The following is a 21,021-nucleotide window of genomic DNA, read 5'->3' on the forward strand; positions in this document are numbered from 1 at the left end:
TACTGCCCAGTCGTTTTAGCAGCAAGAGAGTCAGGAATGTTTTAGACATGGCCAAATAGTTTCATTACGAGAATACTTGTCAAGTCTAAAGTAGGGTCAAATATGACTGTTTTAAGGATTATTGTTGGTGACTAGTTTTAGGGCCAGTAGATGTACACAATAACAGTACATGTGGTTGGAAGTTAGACATGAAGCCACACAAGCGTGATATTGTATTAACCAAGCTAAAACTACCGTTTCTTCAAATAGAAGACAATCTGAGGTGGTTTTTAACATGCACATTTTAATGAAGCCAACATTGTTTTAATAAGTTAAGATACAATTTTACAATCCTGCATTTTATTCCAGTTTTATTTGTTTTTACGTCCTAGTTTACAATGTAGTAAGCATTTCACATTAAGGCACAAAGCACAGTAAAAAAAGTCAATTTCCCCAAGAAACTGTGCTCAAAAAGTAGTGCATTGACATACAACTCCTACAGAATAGCTGTATGTGGGAACCTCTCACTAGGGATAGGAGGTAAGCATCAACATATTTCCAACAAATCCTTCCTAATCATACAAAGTTAAAGCTATTTAGCCAAAACTTGTGCTCAAACACAGCAGTTGGCAGTAAACTTCAGTTCAGCATTTGGAATGTATTTGTTATGGAGGAAAATGTCACAATCATGAAAGTTAGAACTAAACATTCATTCCTTACTCATAAGAAGGATGGATGAGCCCTTGTGCATTTTAGAAACTTTGCAGCATGAAAGCGATTTCAGGAGATAAAGGTGCTTTACTGAAGTCTTTGGATTGCAGTTCTCATAAAAGGATTAGGATGTGATCAAGTAGCTTGTGCCTACTACGGTTACCTTGTGGATTCAGAGCACTATTAGACACGCTACTGTGCAGAGCTAGTTTTCAAAGTTAAAGTTTGGAGCAGGTGAATACCCCAAATGTGAAGCTAACCTTTTGATCTTTTCCTTTTATGAGAGGCTTCTGAGCTGTATGGAGTCACACCTGGCTTGGATAACTTGATTTAAACCAACTGACTGGAGTTTGTGCTTAGAAGCAAAGACTTTTGGGAAGTTATGACCAAAGTAATGATTGATCACACACTGGCAATCTGTGGAGCAAGCATCTATAGTAAGTTTCACTAGAAGCCCAAGCTAATTAAAGCCACCATTACAAGCATCATGGAAAAAAGCTAATATATTTTTACAAGGCATTAAATGCAGAAGGGCTGAAAGCAGACTGAAAGTTACTTCCTGGTAGCTTAAGGGTTGCTATAGCAAAATTAAGCACTCTTTTCTTAAGTGTAAACAATTAGCAAAGCATTTTGTAAAATATTCTCTTGAGTGGTAGTGCCACTTGAATAGCTTTTCATAATGTTAAGTATTAAAATTGGTCAAGTATACAAAGGCACGTATTTAGTACCAGTTTTACCTCACTTCTTTACAGAAAAAATCTGAACTGGGGACAGCCCAAGTCATATTCCACAACTTAATGTAAAGTCTCTAGTCAAAAAAACAAATCAGTAGTTTAAGATACCCAATTTCAAAAGACAAATTCCAGTTTTCAATTAATACCTTAAGTCTTTAACATCCACAAAGGAAATTAGTGTCTTAGTTATCCACGATTAATGTTGATAGTTACCCACTGACAGTAAAGTTACAATTTTAAAAAGGATATTAAATAGATTTACATTACATAGTATTCTATTTAGGTAAAAAGTTGGAACACTTCTAAAAACAGTTATAGAATTTACTTTTGGATGTATTGAAATGTGAGCTGCATGTATATAGTCACAACAGAACTGCAAACAGTTTTAAAAATCTGAATTGCAGATGCAAAGATTATAGATCGTAGAAGAACTTAAGGAACAGTGACATGGAATGGACTTCCAGGAATGTGCGTTTCGCCCCACTTCACTGCCAGAGTATAGTCACCCTTCTCTTTGACCACATAAGTTACATTGTATTGGTGGTTTCCCAAGTGTTTCACAGAAACTTCTTCGCATGGTGTTGTGGGTCCATGGACACCAACTAACAGCATATTTGAACCTGTGGTACAAATGAGAGACCATTAGCTTTTATAATTATGACTAGGTAACCGGTGACTTACCAACAGTCTTTGTTGCTGTACCACCCCAAAAATGGTCTCCCAACCCAAAGCGCTTACCATCTTGTTGCATGTTTTGGGCCATTACTGTAGTGATTTGTTTATCTAGCAATAGTCTGAGGCTTGGTTAAGCCATTTTAGAACCTAGAAGGATTTTGTATTTACATCTTTGGAAGTACCCCCCTCATTAAGCTAACATTTAATCTGCATGTATGGTGTCTGACCTGCATACAAGATGTTGCTACCATCATTGGCCTGGGTTGACATGAGTAAGTGGACATGGGTGGGGCCTTATGTCTTGGGAGACAGGATTAGGGAAGTAAATGGATCAGCAGGCTGGAAACAATGACTGTACTAGCTAAAATGAGGAGGAATACCCAAGGAACCATTTTACAGAGGACAAGATAACCCTGGAATATTATGTAAGAGAAAGACTAAGTCATGCATGGACAATGACTGATATACAGGGACTTTCCTATAAAGGGACCAAGACAATCCCAAAACACATGATGCAATGTATAGTAAATGCAACAACGTACAAGTTTGCGGTGTAATTTTGGATGTGTGGTACACCCTATATCCACCCCCTATGCTTTCATCTGATCAATTAGCACAGCTTTGATGTGTGCCAAATAAAAAGGAACTTGAGGGAGAAGACTGGAGTCGAATGGGTTTTTGGGGTGCCCCCCCAACATAGTGGTGCCCTGACTCATTCCATTCATCTGGAGCAGGTAACAGTATAGCTTATTACACTTGTAGGTCAAGGTCTGAGGAAGTTTGTACCACACTGGAGAAGTGGGTCAAATAGAAGGGTGGACCCAATGAATTCCCCAGAGAACTAGAGGGAAAGTGGGACTGGGTGCAAAAGAAACTCCAGAGCAAGGTATTGGAGAAAAATGCTTGGCAAAGCACAGTGAAGGTCTGTTAAATGCCACTGAAATTTTCAAAGAATAGAACCCCTTGGCAGCAATGGAAAAGACAATATCTAGTTATCCTTAAGGCAAAGGGAACCCAAATCAAAGCAGCAGTTTCACAAGGATTATTTTTGATAGCTAACACTAACAAAATGTGCCACCTTGAGGGAGGACTGTAAAAGTCATAAAAGGCAAATTAAAATAGTAAAAAAGCAACTTAAATGTGTTATCTGCTTATAACTTCCAGTTTACAAAAGAAACTTCTAGAGTGTAAAGCCATTTTAGGAAAAGTTCAAAGGGGCTTAGCTATGCCAAACGAGTTTAAAATATTTATTTGGTCTTGCACAACTGTTTACAACTTAGCAAGGGGCTGCAAAAATTTTTTAAAAATACCTCTTAAAGTAGAACGTGTAAAATAAATTGGCTTTTAAAAAACTCCGTCCATCCAAATCTTGAATTCAAGGTTGCAAAGCTGACACACTCTTTGGGCAGTAGCCATCATCTGGCATGCTTAACTTTGTTAGTTAACCCTCAAGGGGTCAAGGCTTTTACAGAATTCATTTTTTAAATTTGGTTATCAATGTTAACCATAAATTGAAAATAAGGACAGAGCAACCAGAATTTACAGCACAAGAGGGCCAAGTACTGCAAAAAAGTGTACAATTTTTGCTTTAAGATATTTGTAGGTTATAACAGTTTGGAGTAAGGCTGTGCTATCTTTTCCACTATAAAAAAATCCTTTGTGACACCTATGAAAGTTGGCTCATTAATTGTTGGGATTTACAGGGTGTCATTAAAAGATTAATAGTGACTGCTGATTATCCTGAATACTTCACTTGCATCTGTTAACCCTGCTCCACACTGGGGGCCAGGAGGAGTCGACCTAAGATACACAACTTCAGCTACACGAATAGCATAGTTGAAGTCAGCGTATCTGGGGCCGACTTACCAGGCCGTGAGGACAGCAGCGAGTCAACCACTGCCGCTCCCCCATGGACAGGGAGCGCATTCGGGGATCGATTTATTGCATCTAGACGAGATGTAAACAAACCTATCCGCAATAGATCAATCACTACCTGCCGATCCAGCGGGAAGTGAAGACCTGCCCTTAGATTTACTTTGTAGAGTCCCTGGCTCAGAGTTCAGGCAGGGTCTGATATCTACTCAATCACTAGTTTATTTGGCCTCGCATGCATGGTGCTATGCACAATCTTCCATTAGAGCAAATGTAACAGTTGCAAGACAAACCTCTCCTTTCACTGCATGGATTTCAACCCAACTGATTTTTCCCCTTCCTGTCATTATGCTAGTTTATGACTGATTCATCAGTCAAGTGCCACTCATTCAGTTCTGATTAATGGCTAACAATAGGCAGCTCAAAAGCACAGTCACATTCCTGTACTCTAGAGATGAATTCAGTTAGCTGGCAGTTTACCTCCCTGGGATCCAAGAGCTTAAGTTTTTCATCCTGGTCTCCCACTGGACCCTTAAGGCCATAAATTAAACAGTTGCATATATGTATTGCTTTGAGATCAAATCCTTAAACCCATACCTGCTTTGCTGCAGTCTACAGTAAAGCTGCTTTTTTGACCCACAAAAGCCTTTGAGAGTCCTGCACCTCTAGAGGTCACTCTGCTGGCATCAGATGTAGACTTGGGAATGGCACTGTAGCAAGTTTCTGTTGATGACCGCGTCACCGATTCCACCATGATTGAGCTCGTTTCATTTGCGCTGCCTGGGCTAACCAGTCGCTGGCCTACAAAAGGAAAGCAGATTTGCAATAGGCAGGGTTCTCAGTACATTTAGAAGGAATTCTGGAAAGTCAGAGAAAGTTATGTCAATAGGCTAAGCTAATATTTTGATCTTAATCACTTCCCTGCAGTAGCACCTGGAGGTTCTGTCAGGAACAAGGATTTAATACTGACCCTACACAAACATGGCACATCCATGCTCTAGAAAACAGACTTCTGGTAATTCAGTTCTCTTCTGTTCACTGCCCACTCTAAGTTTGTGGTGAACCTGATTTCTCATCAGAAAGAAATGCACTCCCAGGACTGATAGGTATAAAGAGGTTAGAGAACAGTACTAGCACTCTTCCACTCAAGCCGGATTTTCACTTCAGCAGTACAGAGGCTAATACAAAGTGTTCAGTTTGTATCTAGCATGGTAATAGGCACACTGCAGACTTCAGAGCAAGTAATCAAGATTTTTCTATTTCTTGAACATTTTGATTTACAAACCAGGTGCTGGTTATGCTTGCAAACTGTTTAAGAGTAGTACGTGAACCATGATTAAGTGTTGGGCAATATTTAAAGATGGATTTGTTCATCATGCTTTTGCAGATTGGCTCCTACTCGGATAGAGGATTTGAATGAACATGCGTTATTTCTGGAAGCAATAGCAACCCCAGTGCTTTTAAGCCAACAGCAAGGCAGCTGCAGTGCTTGAAAGCCAACAGGGACTTCAGATTTCATGAAGTGAAACAAACTGGCTGAGAGAAAGGAGAATTGTGCTCGAGTTGCTAAAGGCCAGTGAGACTTTATACACTTGAGCTGGCAGAACAGAGTGGGTGCAACTTTGTAGAAAACTCTGAAAACAGTCTGCCCAGGACTTTGCACGAGTGTGGTGGCATTTTACAGATGGGACAGCTAAGACAAATTGTCGTGTGATCTTTAGCACATCAAGGCCACTGGCAGTTTTAGAAACTGAACTCCATTCCATGCTTTGAGCACAGTATTAGCAGACAGTGAAAGTCCACTGAGTTTTCCTGTATTTTCTTAAGAAAGCTGTTCAGAAGGTACCATTATCTGTCGATACGCATGTCCTTGTCCTTAAAGGAAGGGAACCTCTTTAAGGAAAAGTCAAAGACTAGACTGCATCCAGTAAATTTGCCTTTTATATCATGGCAAGAGACAAGTTTTGTAGTTGTCACTGGGAAAAGTGAGCTATGTTTCGCCCCTAATGCAGTGTGCTGGAGCTGCTGAATTTTCAGTATGTTCTAGGGAAGTTTTTGTTCAGCCACGGACAAGCTTTCAATAGCAGGCACCTCAGTGGTGCTTGTCTCAACTAGTTCTGAAATAGGATTTCATTATCTAGAAGATATGAGGTGGGGGAATGCTCTGCCCTTCATAGTCTTCAACGTTGCTGCCAATAAATCCCTTTGTGGTATTGCACAGAGATATGCTACAGAGAACTAAATTAGTAGTCTTTAGTTTATGCCATCACTGGTTAGTATTTTTACCTGTGACTTTTGCCTTGAAAGGGCTGCCCACTATATGGGTAGGTCCACCATACTTAATTCCAATAAGATAGTTTCCTGGAGCCATTGGTGTATACATGACATCATAACCCTCAGGAGTTTCCTGGCAGTCCATTTTCACCTTTGAGGGCCCTTCAATTGTAACGGAGAGTGTTCCTGGACCAGCTTTGGTTGTGTTTATGTGAAACTCCGATTGCAATCCTGGAAAGAGGTTTAGCATAAGAATAAAAACCAAGGGTGTAGGAAAAGTAGTAATGCTTACCTATGTATGCAATCACCAGCATGTACTGTTACACAAGATCAATGTGCAATTCAGTTAGTAAAGTAAGGCAAGAATATGGTACTTAAAAGCTTGGTCACCTTTACAGTGTATGGAACAGCAAGACGACCATGAGTAGTCTAAGCGATGTTGATGCTTTGAAACAGATAATTAAATACAGTAGGTCAAGCTCTTTGGCCCAGTTCTGCTCACTTATTCTGGCCTCATGCCAATGAAACTAGTGATTTCAGTGGGGTTACTTCAGCTCTACACTTGTATAAAAGCAGAATTTTGCCTTTAGTATGCATGTTTTACCTATATGAAGCCATTATTGGCTATTCCTAATCAAATGCTTTTACCCATTTCTTGGGCATCAGAAACAGAGGAGAAAAGCCCTTCAGGAGTTTAACAGGAATTGGGGAGGATCTTTTATGCATGAGAGGCTAATTTAAAGGCAATTAAACTCTTAAGATAAACCTTTCAGTCCCCTTTGCAGCCTACACTGAGGCAGGTCTTCTCCAATCCTAAACCCAGGTAAGATCCCCATCTCCCTGCAGGATTATAGCCACTCATCACTGAAGGCCCCCTTAAGAGTTGTCAATAGGTCACACCAGCAACACTTGGTCAGGATAAATCTTTGGCTACAGCTCTTGCAAAACAGTTATTCAGATCGCCTTGGGTAGCACTCCAAGCATTCTGCTGGAGTAGAAACAAAGCTTTGTTTCAGTTATAGAATCAGTAAGTACTGATTTGTGTTAGCAGTAACAGCACAATGCTATCAACATTACAAAGAAAGCTTTAAGCAAGGCTTTCAGTCTCAGTCTACTGTCAGATATCTCGAAGCAGGTCAGCTGTGCACAGATGACCAAACACTACAATTAAGCTTAATTTAACATTCCCTTTCCAAGGTTTCTTATTCCTAGTCTAGTTTAAGTCTTTAAATGTGGTATCAGATGGAACAGAAGTTGCTAATTCCCGTTTTCTCACCAGTGGAAAGCAGGAACTGTTTAGTAGAATGCCTGCTACCATGGGGAATGGAGGAATATAGATGTGCAATCCTGTATCAGACTACAGAATCCACATAATATGGCATCTTCTCTAGCATTAGCCAGTACTCAGGGTCTTTGGGAAGGAGATTCTCTTTTACTCCAACTCAATTTGTTTATTGGAAGAGCATTCTTTCCTTACCTCTGTAAGTGATCAGTTTACACCATGCAGCATAGGAATCTATTCCCTTTCTCTGCTTATGCACCTATGTGTATGACTACACAGGGACAAGAGACCTGTGGCACATCCCTGGCTGGCCCAGGATGCATTTGGGCTCTGAATGCAGCCTGAGCTCTGGGACCCTCCACTCCTGCAGGATCCCAGAGCTTGCGTTCCAACCTTAGCCCAAATATCTACACAGCAATTTTTCAACCCCCAGAGCTGGAGCCCAAGCCTGAGCTAGCTGACTGTGGTCAGCTGTGGTTTATCCATGTGTAGACATACCCTCTGAGTGTGTTAATGTTCAACTTGACCTCCCATAGCAGTGACTTCCACCAGTGTGTTTACAATCAACTGCCCTTTTCTGCAGATTTAAGGGACTAGGAGGGAAAGATGGTTTCAAGCGTTCCTAGCTATTGGCTACCAAAACCTCGAGTCCTTCAGACTGGTCTACTGTTCAGGAGTCCTGCCATGTTGCCTCCAGCAGTTCCCACGTTAACATGAACTCTTAGTTACAGAATGTGGTCAGTGGTCCCTTATGGGAGTTAATACTGGTGTCTTTCAGTGCAAAATTACCGAGCAACATGTTTTATGGATTTAAAAGATTCAATTGGAAATGTGTCAGTGGGGACTTTCGTTTCTCTCAGGTAAAAAAGGGTGGGGATATTTTATATCCCTCACTGCTTTTCTGCACCCCACTGGTTACACTGCCAGGAACAGCTTTACACAGGGATTGCTAGGGATCTACATTCTACCTTTTGAGAATGGAAGTACTGCAAAGAGTCCACAGCAGGGGAAAAGGAAACGAAGCAGGGAAACCATGCTAGCTGTGGGTGACATCACTACATATCAAAATGTGAAAGCTTAAGTTTTAGTTGGCTACAGTGTTTGGCATAATTTAAACTGTCCATAATATGAGCACAAGAATGTCTTTGTATTTGATTACAAAGGGTAAAATTAAGTTATCTTCATTTGTTTGAATGTTTAAAGAAACTGGCAGACTATTTGCAGGCAGGAGAGCTGAAATAATGGAGATTCCAGACTTCCAACAAGAGCAATATTTAAGCAAGATTTTAAACCAACTTTCTCTACACAGTTCCTAATACATAATCGAGAGATGCAATTTCTTTCAATTTAAGCTTTGGCTGCCATTTAAAGACCCCCTTAAACTTCTAAAATTGCTAAGTGCTAACAAGAAGTAACAAGTATCTAGTCAGCTTTCAAGTGTTATATAGCAATATAATTTAAGTTGGGAAATGTAGAGAAGATCTGCACCTTTGCTTGAGGAGACCCCAATCCACAAAGGTACTTAGGAGCCTAAGTCCCAGGTATAAGCTCCACTGCGATCCACAGAACTCCTGGTGAACCCTGTAGGTGCCTAAACTCACTCGGCACTTAAGTTCTGCCCCTCCCCCCCCCCGGGGGGGGGGGAGGTATGTACACACACAGCGCTGTCCCTCTAAGCGCCGAAACACTTATTTCCCACCAAGGCCCAGAGCAATTCACAAACTGGGCAAGATAGGTGGACGAATATCTAGTAGGTGTGGTCAGAGGTCACCTACCAGATTGGGTCCATTTAAAAAAAAAAAAAACAAACACACCTCAAAGGTGCCTCCCACCTTAACTTCTAACCACGAGGTTGCATTGCTCACTTGGGATGTGGGAGACCCAGGTTCCATTCCCCCCCCCTTTGCCAGAGAGAAACTAGTACTGAACAGGGGTCTCCTACCTCTCAAAGTGCTCTAAGCACTGGGTATGTGATATTGTGATGTGGAGCTCTATCAATCTGTTATTTATCCACAGTGGATAATCTTCAAGTCACTGGACCAGAGTGGAACTAACTTAGTCCAGTAGTTAGGGCACCCACCTGCAAAGTGAGACCCAGAGACTCCAGTGCCCCTGCTCCAAACCCTCATTATCCACAGCAGAACAGCTTCAACGGAGAGTCAGTGAGGCTCAGAATACCCTATAGCTCAGTGGTCAGAGCACTCCTGTTCAAATCCTCTTGGGAGTCTCCCACCTTTCTCCCCTTCTGCTAGGCAGGGGAAATCACACCTCCATCTCTCACATATCAGGCAAGTGCGCTAAAAGTGGTTAACTCTCACACAAGAAGATACTTAGGCACCTAAACCGCCTGACTCCAAGAGACTGGTTCCTGTTTATGGATCACTAAGCAGACACAGTGACCTCTCTCAAGGAGTGGTGCATCCCTTGGCTCCATTCCTCCCTGTCAGCATCTCCCATTGGTCAGTTTAGGCAGCTCCCTGCCTAGTGTCCTGGCTTTTCTGGATTGCATTCCAAGGCGCTTCTCTCCCACATTCATTAGGCACCTCACTCAGCCTTTGACTGCAGTATCCTGTGTGTTTGATCTTCTAGGCACCTAAAAGTTAGTCCCCCATGATGCTCAGCATTGCAACACCCAAGTCCCTTTGTGGATCTGGGCTTGAATAATTTTCAAGCTGCACTATCAATTCTGATCCAAAGCTCTTTGGACAAGGAGTTTAAAATGCCTTTATTTAAAAAATACCTCCATCTTCTTCTGCATACCTCATGTGTTAGAGCTTCCCATGTGGGAATAAAGCCAAAGTATTTCCTGAGCTCCAAGGGACCACCTAAGTTGAGTTGAGCTAACTGACACTGATTTGCTTAGCCAAGTTTTTCACCAATACAAGTGAAATCTTTGTTTCAGCCACCAGAATTTGCAGTCTTTAATCCTGCAAGCTGCTGGTTTTACAACCCTAGTAAGCTTTATAACAAGGCAGAATAAGAATGTGTACAAGAAAATAAAGGCGGAAGAACAAACGCTTGTTAGTTTAGCTGCCTTGGCAAGGAGAAAGTAAACATTTACAGTTGTATAAAAATCAGTCTGAAAAACAGCTCTTTGGAAGCATTAGAGAGGGGAATTTCCATTAGGCTAAACGGTATTTTCAGTCTGATTTCAGAATTTTAAGAGGGAAGTTACCTGTGATGCCACTCTCTAGGCCAGGTCCATATGCAGTAACAAGTGCTGGATTGCCTGCCTGCCCTGGTTCCCCGACTCTGACTTTAAATGGGCTGCCTACCACATGGCTTCCATTAAACTTCACATCAATGGAGTGAATACCATTTTCATGTGGGATGAAACGAACAGCATACTTATCTGTAAGACAAGCACAGTGAAATATTTCAGTAATATTGCCAGTGAGGATGTAAAAACTCAAACTCCCTAACATTCAGTAAAATTTGAGGACCCAGAATAGGCAAGTTGGGTTGCACAAGTTGTCCTGCTTTCAATCTGAAGTAGGACTTTGACAAATTCTTCCCTTTCCCATCTTGTTTAATAACGAGTGATCTTAACTGTACCGAAAAACCAGTATAACTTTAGATAGATCTGCTAATAGAGCCATTTGCCTCATGCATCAGTTAAGATCACCAGCTACATTTGAGAGACTTAGAGGAAAGCTCTGCTGTCCTTGGGCTCATCATTATAGCTTAAAGCACAACCTGTTATCCATTCAGTATATGGATCAAGCCAAGCCAAATCCCCTCTCAAAATAGAAAGGGGAATATGCAACTCTGGGATGATTGCTACGTCACTTGGGGTTCCACATTTGAAAGTCACTTGACCATATAGTAGTGTTTAGCATTTTTGGCTTCACACATTAACCCAAAGAAAAAGGCTGAGTCTTTGAGCAACTCCCACCGACATTTGTGGGAAAGTCCCATTGACTTCAGAGTCTGAATTTCACTTAAGTTCTGTTTCCAGGCATCAGAAACACTGTGCCAGAGGCAAACAGCATACCCAACATTAATGGCAGAACTGTGCTAACTGCTTTTGAAGTCCAACAGCAAGTCTTTCCCATAGTCATTTAGACTTTGAAATGAACTGCTGTACTGAAATCTGTAAAAGGAAAACAGTAATTGAAATGGGAAATTGCTACAGAAATAGAAACCACAAATGTTTAAATTCTTGTGTAAAGAGTCAATCTAAAAAATCCATGTCAGCCAACCACGACCAATTGAAAATGTAGCTTTGAATAAAGCGTATTGACCTTTTGGAAGAATCAGGCTCTGTACTGACTGTTACAGAACAAGTACTTTGCAGCACCCAGAATGAAAAGTTTCAGTAACAGCACTATCAGTGAATAGGGAGTACTTGGAACTCATGAATTTATACTGAGCAAGACAGGTAACGAAGTAATTCTAGCCTCCTGAAGTAAGGTATTATTCAAATGATCAAACATTTTCCCTCTAATTTTTAGAAAAAGTTTACACTGAGTTGATTTGAGAGACTGGGCAAGAAAATGCACCACAATCTGATTGGACAATTCTAGTTGGAAGAGTTCCAAAAGGCAGGTTTCCACACTAGTTGCTCACTTTTCTGGTTTGTTATGAGTAAGTCAGAATGATTTGAGTTGCCAGCTACATTGGTGGTGCAAAGATAATAGTCAGCTAGTGTGAACATGGTATTCAACCACTGTACTTACAAAGTTATCAACTATTTATATCTAAGATATGGAAATCTGTGCTGTGTTTGAAATACAGTAGGCTTTCATTCATACAAGTTCTTACCAGGCTCCAGTTCAGAAACATGACATTCTTCTACAGCTCCAGAGGGGCTATGAACTTTAGCATCAATCTTGCCCTTAGCTCCATTAAGCCTTATAGCAAAAGATGCTGGCTGGTTAACTTTTAATCCAGATTCCTGAGAAAGCAATATATTTAGATTGCCAAATTTAGTTTTTGCAGTGGTTTCAGACAGACATTGTTAACAGAATATTTACAAGGACACTAGGTTTAGTTACCAAAAAAAATCTGTGCTAGGAAACAGAGGCATAGTTGAGTATTTGAGAGTTAAGTTATCCTGACCATAAGCTCTCTCTGCATTATCTTCATTGTTTGCTGTTTTAAAAAATGGCAGACTTGTGTCCAGTAGACATTAAACAGTGGATTTGTCAGTCAATGATTAACTGGGATTATTACACTTTCTACAGCTACCCAACAAGGCTTGTTTACTTATGGCTAGGAATCGGACATTCCATCAATAGTTTCATACTCCTACTCTGTCATGATGCAATCACCAATAACGTTCAATATTGGTCACCCACTATCAGTGCAGGGGGAGTCAGTTTTCAGAGGTTTGAGATTTTAGTTACATATTAGCTATAGTTCTGCCTCCAGTCTGCTGATTCATTCCAACGTTAATTCAGAAGAAAGACAAGTCTATCAATGCAGCTGTCAGAGGCTCTAAACGCATTTTACATTTCCTGCAACATGCTATATTTAGTGTCATCACAACGGACAAATGACAAACTAAAGATTAACGTGAAAACAGATGTTGCTATGCTATGTAAAGAGATGTTTTGCATTTGACTTCAACAAGTAATCAGTCCCAACAAGTGTATTTCATAGTTATTCATGCAATTGATAGGGTCCTTATCACAGAGGAATGGTTACATTTGGTTATGCTTTAGCCATGTTGACTATAATGCTTTGTAATAGGAACATACTTTACCTGATCCCATTTGCACCTATATCCTGAAGAGGGAAATAAATGTAACTGAGTAGAATTTAAGTTAGATTAAAATGCACCTATAAAAAATTTAACTGATGGTGCAGGTTTTTGGACAGGTCATACAGAATATTCAGCTTTATCTCCCTCTGCAGAGAAATTAGTTAAGAGCAATCCTGTCAAAAGTCTTTAAATGAAACACAAGAAAATCATCAATACCACAGTGACTAATTAAGGTCCATGCAACTCCTTGTTTAGGCTCTCAAAAGAATTACTCTCATGTTACATGTCAACTTTAATTTTAAACTGAAAAAATTAAAATTCTATCTCTGTTTAAATCAGGTTGTGTTAAAGATGAGGAAGAGAGTGATCTCACCAACCTAGAACAAGAACTCTAGCAAGAGCCACTTGAATGGTTCAAGTGCAGCAAGATTTAGGCACAACATACTAACTTACACTGGGTTCTCAGTTTCACTTTCCAGTGACTTTTTAGGTTTAAGCCACACTTTTAATGCTACTTATATTAAAATACAAGAAGCAACTCATGATTTTTTGTGGTTAAATGTAACAGAGGAGTCCAGAATGAGTAGAAAGCTGGAATTCACTCACATTTGCTGCTGTTTATGAATTCAAAGGGTTCAAGTCTGTGGTTTTAGGACTTTGGCACATAAGTGAATTACTGCCTTGTATTCATCTATTTGCCCACATGGATTCCCAGAACAAGTCTGAAGTAAATGCTTGATTACATTAGTGTACATTGTTTTGTTTGGGCTTAAAGCTGTGGCTAAAAAAAGTGCACCCTTACAAGTCAACTCAGCATTACTTGAGTAAACACAGTGACTGTTCACATTACAAGAGAGGTTTCAGGGATAAGGAGCTCTAGGCTACATTTAGAAGCTATAGGTTCATTCAACTAGGCAACTCTGCCAGCTAGTTGGAGCAATCCCAAGTTTTACAAGACCACTGTTCCCCCCTCTTTATTTGAATTCCCAAATCTCCTAGTGTTAGCAACTGAAGCATGGCGAATGTGTTTTAAATACGGGTTGTTTAGAGGTTGACCTTTAAGAATCTCCTCTAGACTAGTTATATCTCCCTTGATTGCCAAAGGGCTTTCAGTTGCTTAAAGTTTTTTCTTGCTAAAAGTTTCATTTGGATGTGGACATATGAATCTATTTAAAACTGATCACCTAATAAACTTAGACAGAATTATTACAGCCTCTTTGAGAACAAGGACAAAAATCAGTCAGCATGTGGTAAATTATGAAGATGCTTCCTTATGTCTCACCTGAAGGCTAGTAACAGTGAGTCTACGAGCATCATCTGAAGGTTCGATGACAGGAACTAGGTAGGGGCTTTCTGGAATATGCTCATCGTTGAACTTTATGGACACCTCATAGTTACCTGAAAGACAAGGAAGTAGTTCATAAGAAAGCTCCAAAAGTGACTGCACTGGAAATTTCTGTAGTTATTTCAGTAGTATTTGGTTTCACTACATACCAGGTTCTTGAGCAATGTAGGATACACCACAAGAGCCATCTTTATGGTCTTCAAAGGCAATTTCTGCTTTACTTGGGCCTTCTACTGCAATAGAAAGCCCTCCAGCGCCAGCTTCTCTTGTCCATATACTGAATTCAGCTGTTGACAAAGCATACAGGCATTGTTCTCACTGGAGACAACTGCTAGTGAAGATTGAGTCCTTCTCGTCAAGAAGTATATTCCCTATGCAATGGTTTGAATACTGATACCATGGTGATGACTTCTACCATGTGAAAGCCATCGACAAAGACTAACAGTTTTACCATTTAGATTTAGAAAAAAATAGTAACGGTTAATTCATTCTCAGGTAGTGTTACTGGCCACTGACAGGCTGAAGGTACATGCGCCTTCAACATATAATTCTGCTTCTATTCATTGTATCATTCAGGTTTACTACAGTTGTCTGAGTCTTAATGCCCAACCTGGTGAGAGTTCTCTATTAAGTCAGAACAAACATTAAAAGTTATATTTTAGGCCCCATCTACACTTTTTGCACTGATTTAACACAGATGCAAATCCCTAGTGTAGACGTGCTGCACTGGCATTAGGCTAAGGTAGACCCAGGCAAGTTGCATGAGTGTTTTGCAGTGCCTACTAGGGGTTTGTGCTCTTTAGCTAAAAAAGTAGACTAGGAACCGACACCTGTCAAGACAATCTAGGGTTACCATGGTCCTATCAATATAGCAGGTCATTGGACACTTGAATTTAAAAAGCTGAAGATTGTTATACAAGACCTTCACCACCCATTCAATGCAGCTGTATGTTATTTTTCTTGGCCTGTATTTCAACAGCACACTACACAACTTGAAGTGATGCACCATTACAACTAAGCTCTAGCTGAGCCACCAAGCTGTACAGAGTCCTGTTTACAGCAGTTGACTGTAGTGTACTACCTGACTTGCTGCTCTAAAGACAAACATGTAGTACACCGGAACCTCGCTAGAACATGCATCTATATAGCGCGAATTTGCATATAATGTGGTCACAGCCATGGATCCTAAATTTAATTACAATTCATTTTAACGCAGTACCATGCATGGATCCCAAATCCTGCGTTCTAGTGAGGGTTTGGTGTATTGTATTCCAAGCTATAGGAGTCTGGTAGTGAAGTCAAGGAATTCTCACCTGGGATGCCGGCTTCTGCTCTCTCAAGTCCTGGACCTCCAGCTCTTACTTTATTAGCCCCACCTTCACCAAGTGGCCCCACAGTGAATTGGAAAGGACTGCCTGGGACATGCTGTCCTCTGTATTTGACATCCACAGTGTGGACCCCCATTTCTTGTGGCACAAAGCGGACACAGTATGTGTTTTTTTCAGCTTCATTTATTTCTGCATCTGCTGTTCTTCCAGAGGGGCTAGTTACCTGGGCTGTCATATCACCACTGTCAATTTCTGGACAGAAAGTGAGAGGTTAGCAGTCACTAATGGAACAAAATCATTAAGGTTGAGATTTGAGACAATGGGCTTTGTAGGGCCAACTCCCTTAGGTACTTGTAAAAATATCCCACCTAAACAGACATGAGCAAATCTATTATGGGCTAGATTAAATAATGAATTTAGCTTTCACTTAATTTTTAAATAAATCTGTGCATCCATGCTTGGTCCTGCCAAGGCTATCCCAGACCCAAATCGTTTATCTGTCATGGTAACTGAGTCTCTGGGCAAGGAGTTTTACAGTCTATCAAAACTACTTCGAAGTTCAATAGGGCAATCCAAAGCGCCCTGCCACAAGGGCAGAATACACTGTTTCTGTAGTTCTACCCTCCTAGTATGGAAGACATTAAGCCCGAGAATGTACATCTGACTGCCTGGCATGGCTGAGCAAGACCCATATATGGTCTGTTGCTTGTTTAGTTGGTCTATTCTTTCTTGTTCTAAGTGACAAAATGTTATGGATTTATGACCATGCTTGCAGAGCACCATGGACATGGTTAATAGAAGATGGTCAAGAACTAGTATGCATGGATTTCCACTGTCTTCACAGTGGAGTCATTTACCCTAGCCAGCAATATCCAGGTAGTTTCTTAGGAAAAAGGTGAAATATCAGCCAGCCATTAAAGCATGAAATGCCTGCACAATTATTCAAAATATAAAGGAGCATACTGATGGTGACATTTATAAAAACAGTCACCAATATCATGGAAATAGTTTCAGAATATTGTGGTTTAACTCAGCAGTATTCTTGAAAATAAAGGTATTTGTTCACCATAAGGTAATTTACCTAATCCAGAAAGTAATAAATATGGTGGTTAAGTCTTTCAGATTGGGTATGTCACTTCAGAATAGTTAGGACTCACACCTCTACATTATGGAAGTAGCTACAAGTCACTTTTCTGATTGTTTTTAAGGGGGCTAATATGAGATTTGCTTGCTTATTGAACTTCACTTAATTCTTTAAAATTCCCTCCCTTACTGCACTAAATTTCTGCCCACAGATATTCACTTTTTAACACCATGCTCAGTAAGAATGGGATTTTATGCAAGTCAGGCTGGGTAATTAAATGTGAGCACACTGCCACTCTCGGACTCCATGTGCCTGGTGCTAAAAATGCACCCTCCATAGCCTCCACTGAGCACTTTGCACTGCTGTGGACCCAAAAGGCAGACTGGAAAGTCTGGCTCTTGACAATAGCTCGTCCAGCCATGAAAATATGACAGGTTCTCTCAACTGAGTCGGGCAATTGTCCTGCAGCTCAGCAGACAAAAAAAGTGGTTAAATTAACAAGAGAAATGAGGGAGTTCCTACAGAGAGACAGCCATTTGGAACAGAGTCACTAAGAAGGCAGTAAGGAAATTAAAGGGAGGGGAAGATGCAAGAATAGCTGGGACAGTCATTGTAATAGAAGTTGAGAAATATTGTCAAAATACAGCTATAAAATTCTTCCACTAGAAACAGTAAGTGGCTCAGGTACTATATCTGGTTTACATAAGTTCTCACCTTAGGATATATAGATAACTAGTTTATGTTATGAACATCTAAATACCGTTTGCTGAATGAAAAAAACTTCACTGAAAATTTTTCATAAGCATTTTCAAATATTTACACCACACTAAGGAAGTGATAATGGATTTAAAGAAGGTTATATTATTCAAAAGCCTATGTTTTCTCTCAAGTTTGCCAAGTAGAAATACAAACAAGAGTTCCACAGAAGTGGTCTCTAGGTTAAGTTAATACAGTAACTGTTGTATAGCTCTACTTTCCACTTCACTAGATGTGGTTTGATTTTATTTATTCAGCAAGTTATTCCTCCATTTGTTAAACACTGTTACATGCTACTTTTTAACAGCTTAACCAATGCATCTGAATTAAAATATAAATGCACTCTAAATAAGTTTCAGGTCTCATTAAGACACTTAGCATTTTAGCTAACAGCATGCTAAACAAGCAATCATTTGCAGGTTCCATGTTCCCACTAGGTTTTCTGTGGGAAGTGAGGCATGGATGTAAAACAAGTTAAACCTTGTGCAGTGTAATAGCCAGTCAGGAAGTGTTACCTGGAATTTTCAAGTTAAGGTCACACATGCTTCCAACTGTTGCAACAGAGGGAGCTCCTCTTGCACGTGTGATACTCTCCTTCACTCTTCCTTCACCACTTATTTTCACAGTAAATGGACTACCTGTAAGAAGCACAACACTTCAGCTCGGAAATATTTGAAAGCTAGTGAAGTGTTTCCATCTTTAATGAAAAATCCTACAGTTTTTTCTAATTAGTGATGAGAAATAGAAGACAGTCAATACCTAGCCAGAGACAGTAAATAGATACAATCTACACAGCTAAGAAATTTGGAACACTTTTTCCTAGTGATGAGTATTGAACCTTTGCGTTTTTCACGAGTCTGATATTGGTACCATTTCCCATGCAGCAGATAGTCCATAGCTACTGACTTCTTCCAGACCTTGTGTATAGCCTATGGACTATGCATAGTCCCATGCAGCAACTGAAGAACTAGCAAGATTAATGGACCAGCTACTCTTTAAGTACCTTTTTGATGCCTCTCCAATAAAGGCCACCACTACTGCACATTTCTTCAGAGAATGTGTGCGCAGACACTGAAGGGAGAAATCCACTCTCCTCCCACACCCAAGTTATGGTACTGGGCTCCCCCTGCTCTGAACATGCTTGCAGAAGAGGATGACTAATCCTGGTGTCTGTGCACCTGCAGAAAGTATCACGCAAGTCAGGATTTTAGATTCCTTTCCTCTCCTGCATTGGTATGCAGTGTGAATTCAGCAGTGGAGAGAGATTAGTTCAGAAAGTAGGGCCTTCTAGTATCCTTTCCCCCTACTCAATCTGAGGCATGGTCCTGCCAATATTCTTGGTCTTTTCCCTCCCTAAAGCAGTTACTCTGGGAGAGGTAAACTAGAGCATGTAACCCACTAAACACCTGCCCCCGCCCCCTGCGCATTCATACCACCATTTTATCTTTTGAGCATCACTTAATTTGGCTAATAGACTGGTATTAGAGATGCAGTACACATCTTCCCTTGATGTTACCTCAGTGCTCCCTTAAAGACCTGCTGTTTCAAAACAAGCACATCTTAACATCAGCATCAAACAGGTCACAGCCAAGGCAACAAATATAAAACAATGGATCCAGTACAGCAGCTAGGAGGTATTAACTCCCTGAGTCAGGTACAGCAAGCTGTAAGCCATTCCTTCTTACCTGGAACATGCTCATCTGCAAATTTAGTGGACACTATGTACACACCAGGTACAGTTGGAAAATATGATACTAAACAGGTTCCATCTTCTAGGTCTTCTGTTTGAATATCTACCTTGCTAGGTCCTTCAACTGCCAGTGAGATCCCACCATAACCTACAAGTTGCAACATGTTAGTTTAGCCCCACATACAGTAAAAAAAAAAATCAAGTTACGAACAAATGATTTGAAGTCAAACATGGTTCGAATGCAAGCTTGGCAACTGATTTTGAAGCAAGTAAGCCAGTCATTTCAGTGTATGGATGAACTGGTCACATGAAGCCTTGAATAAAGATAGTCTAATGCTATTTTTATTGCAGTACGTTCTGGCTACCATTGTATAACCAGAGACAAGGTAGGTGAGGTAATATCTTTTATTGGACCAACATCTGTTGGTGAGAGAAGCCTTTGAGCTTACACAGCTCTTTGGGGTTTTTGTTAAAAAACCCACCCACACAGTCAGGTATAACCTGTTTTTACACTAAGATTGTTATGCTGTCAGTACTCAATTAGTTTCAGACAGGGGAAGAAGTTTCAGGTACTATCCTTGGATGCCCTGTCAGAAACTGGCAGTTTTATACCCACATTTTCCTGATTGTGTAAGTGCACCTTCCCCTGTTGCAAGAGAGGCCCATAAAGAAAAAAATATATATAATAGTTATCCCACTACATGGGAAAAAACAAAAACCCAGGAAAGATACTATACACAAAATATCAAATAGGCTTCTTGAATCTGTTAGAAGTAACACCTAAGACTAAGCTAACAGGCAGAGAGTCTCTGAAAGGCTTTACACTTGTAAACAACTTGAATAGCATTAAAATGTAGTAGCATGAATACTTAGTATGTAAGAATGTTTGGGTCCAGCAACTAATTCACACTTTGCACTAGACAACATAACGCAGGCCTCCTTCAGAAAAAAAAAAAAAAGAGCGCTGAAGCACTGTTCCAAAATGGAGCCTTCCCATAAGCACTAACCTGCATCTCTTGTATCTACAATGAAATCACACATCTCAAACGTGCGTCCTTCTATCAAGCCGCGGCCTGAAACTTTTGCTCTGCTGGCATCTCCAATCTCTGACTGAACCACCATGATAGATACTGGGCTGTTTGGCACATGACTTCCATTTTTCTTAATGCTGACAAGGTGTTCGCCTACTTCTCGTGGAATGAATGAGATACCTACAGGGCAGACAATCACAGCAGGAATAAGACAGTCTGGCTTATAGGTTTGCATATATGCCGCCCAGATTAAAACCCTTGTCACATGAATCATGAAGCACTGCACTGACAAAGCAATTAAGCCTTTTAATTTTGCTGTATAGATGCAGTACTCGTTTAAGGGGCCAGTAGGGAATACCAGGCTCCAGAAAATTGTTAATCCAAGTTGATTCATCCTGGGTAGCAGCACCAGAGCACCTAGACATGTGCCTCAACCCCAGCATGGAGTATTACATCAAGGGCAAGCCAAGCATTCAGTCTCCATACCCATTCTGTTCCTGGCCAACACTCTTGCCAGGTGAGGATTGGAGGACACTGGAAAGAGGTCAACCTG

The 21,021-nt window shown here is 40.6% G+C and overlaps 1 protein-coding gene across 8 annotated transcripts in view; it reads right to left on the reverse strand.

Annotated features, from left to right (window-relative positions):
- Positions 1–263: 263 nt before the first annotated feature.
- FLNB (filamin B) overlaps positions 264–21,021 on the reverse strand; it is a 112,928-nt gene continuing 92,170 nt past the window's right edge. For all 8 annotated transcript variants that reach the window (XM_037905337.2, XM_037905333.2, XM_037905336.2 and 5 more), the window contains 11 exons: positions 20,445–20,648; positions 19,433–19,585; positions 18,263–18,385; positions 15,893–16,159; positions 14,729–14,866; positions 14,517–14,632; positions 12,292–12,424; positions 10,703–10,879; positions 6,258–6,476; positions 4,569–4,772; positions 264–2,044 (listed from right to left, as the gene is read on the reverse strand). In XM_037905337.2, coding sequence (XP_037761265.1) covers positions 1,857–2,044; positions 4,569–4,772; positions 6,258–6,476; positions 10,703–10,879; positions 12,292–12,424; positions 14,517–14,632; positions 14,729–14,866; positions 15,893–16,159; positions 18,263–18,385; positions 19,433–19,585; positions 20,445–20,648 — 1,922 coding nt within the window. In that variant the 3' untranslated portion in view covers positions 264–1,856. The remainder of the gene's footprint in view (positions 2,045–4,568; positions 4,773–6,257; positions 6,477–10,702; positions 10,880–12,291; positions 12,425–14,516; positions 14,633–14,728; positions 14,867–15,892; positions 16,160–18,262; positions 18,386–19,432; positions 19,586–20,444; positions 20,649–21,021) is intronic.

Source organism: Chelonia mydas, chromosome 7 (assembly GCF_015237465.2).
Source record: "Chelonia mydas isolate rCheMyd1 chromosome 7, rCheMyd1.pri.v2, whole genome shotgun sequence".
In the NCBI taxonomy this organism is placed as follows: Eukaryota; Metazoa; Chordata; order Testudines; family Cheloniidae; genus Chelonia; species Chelonia mydas.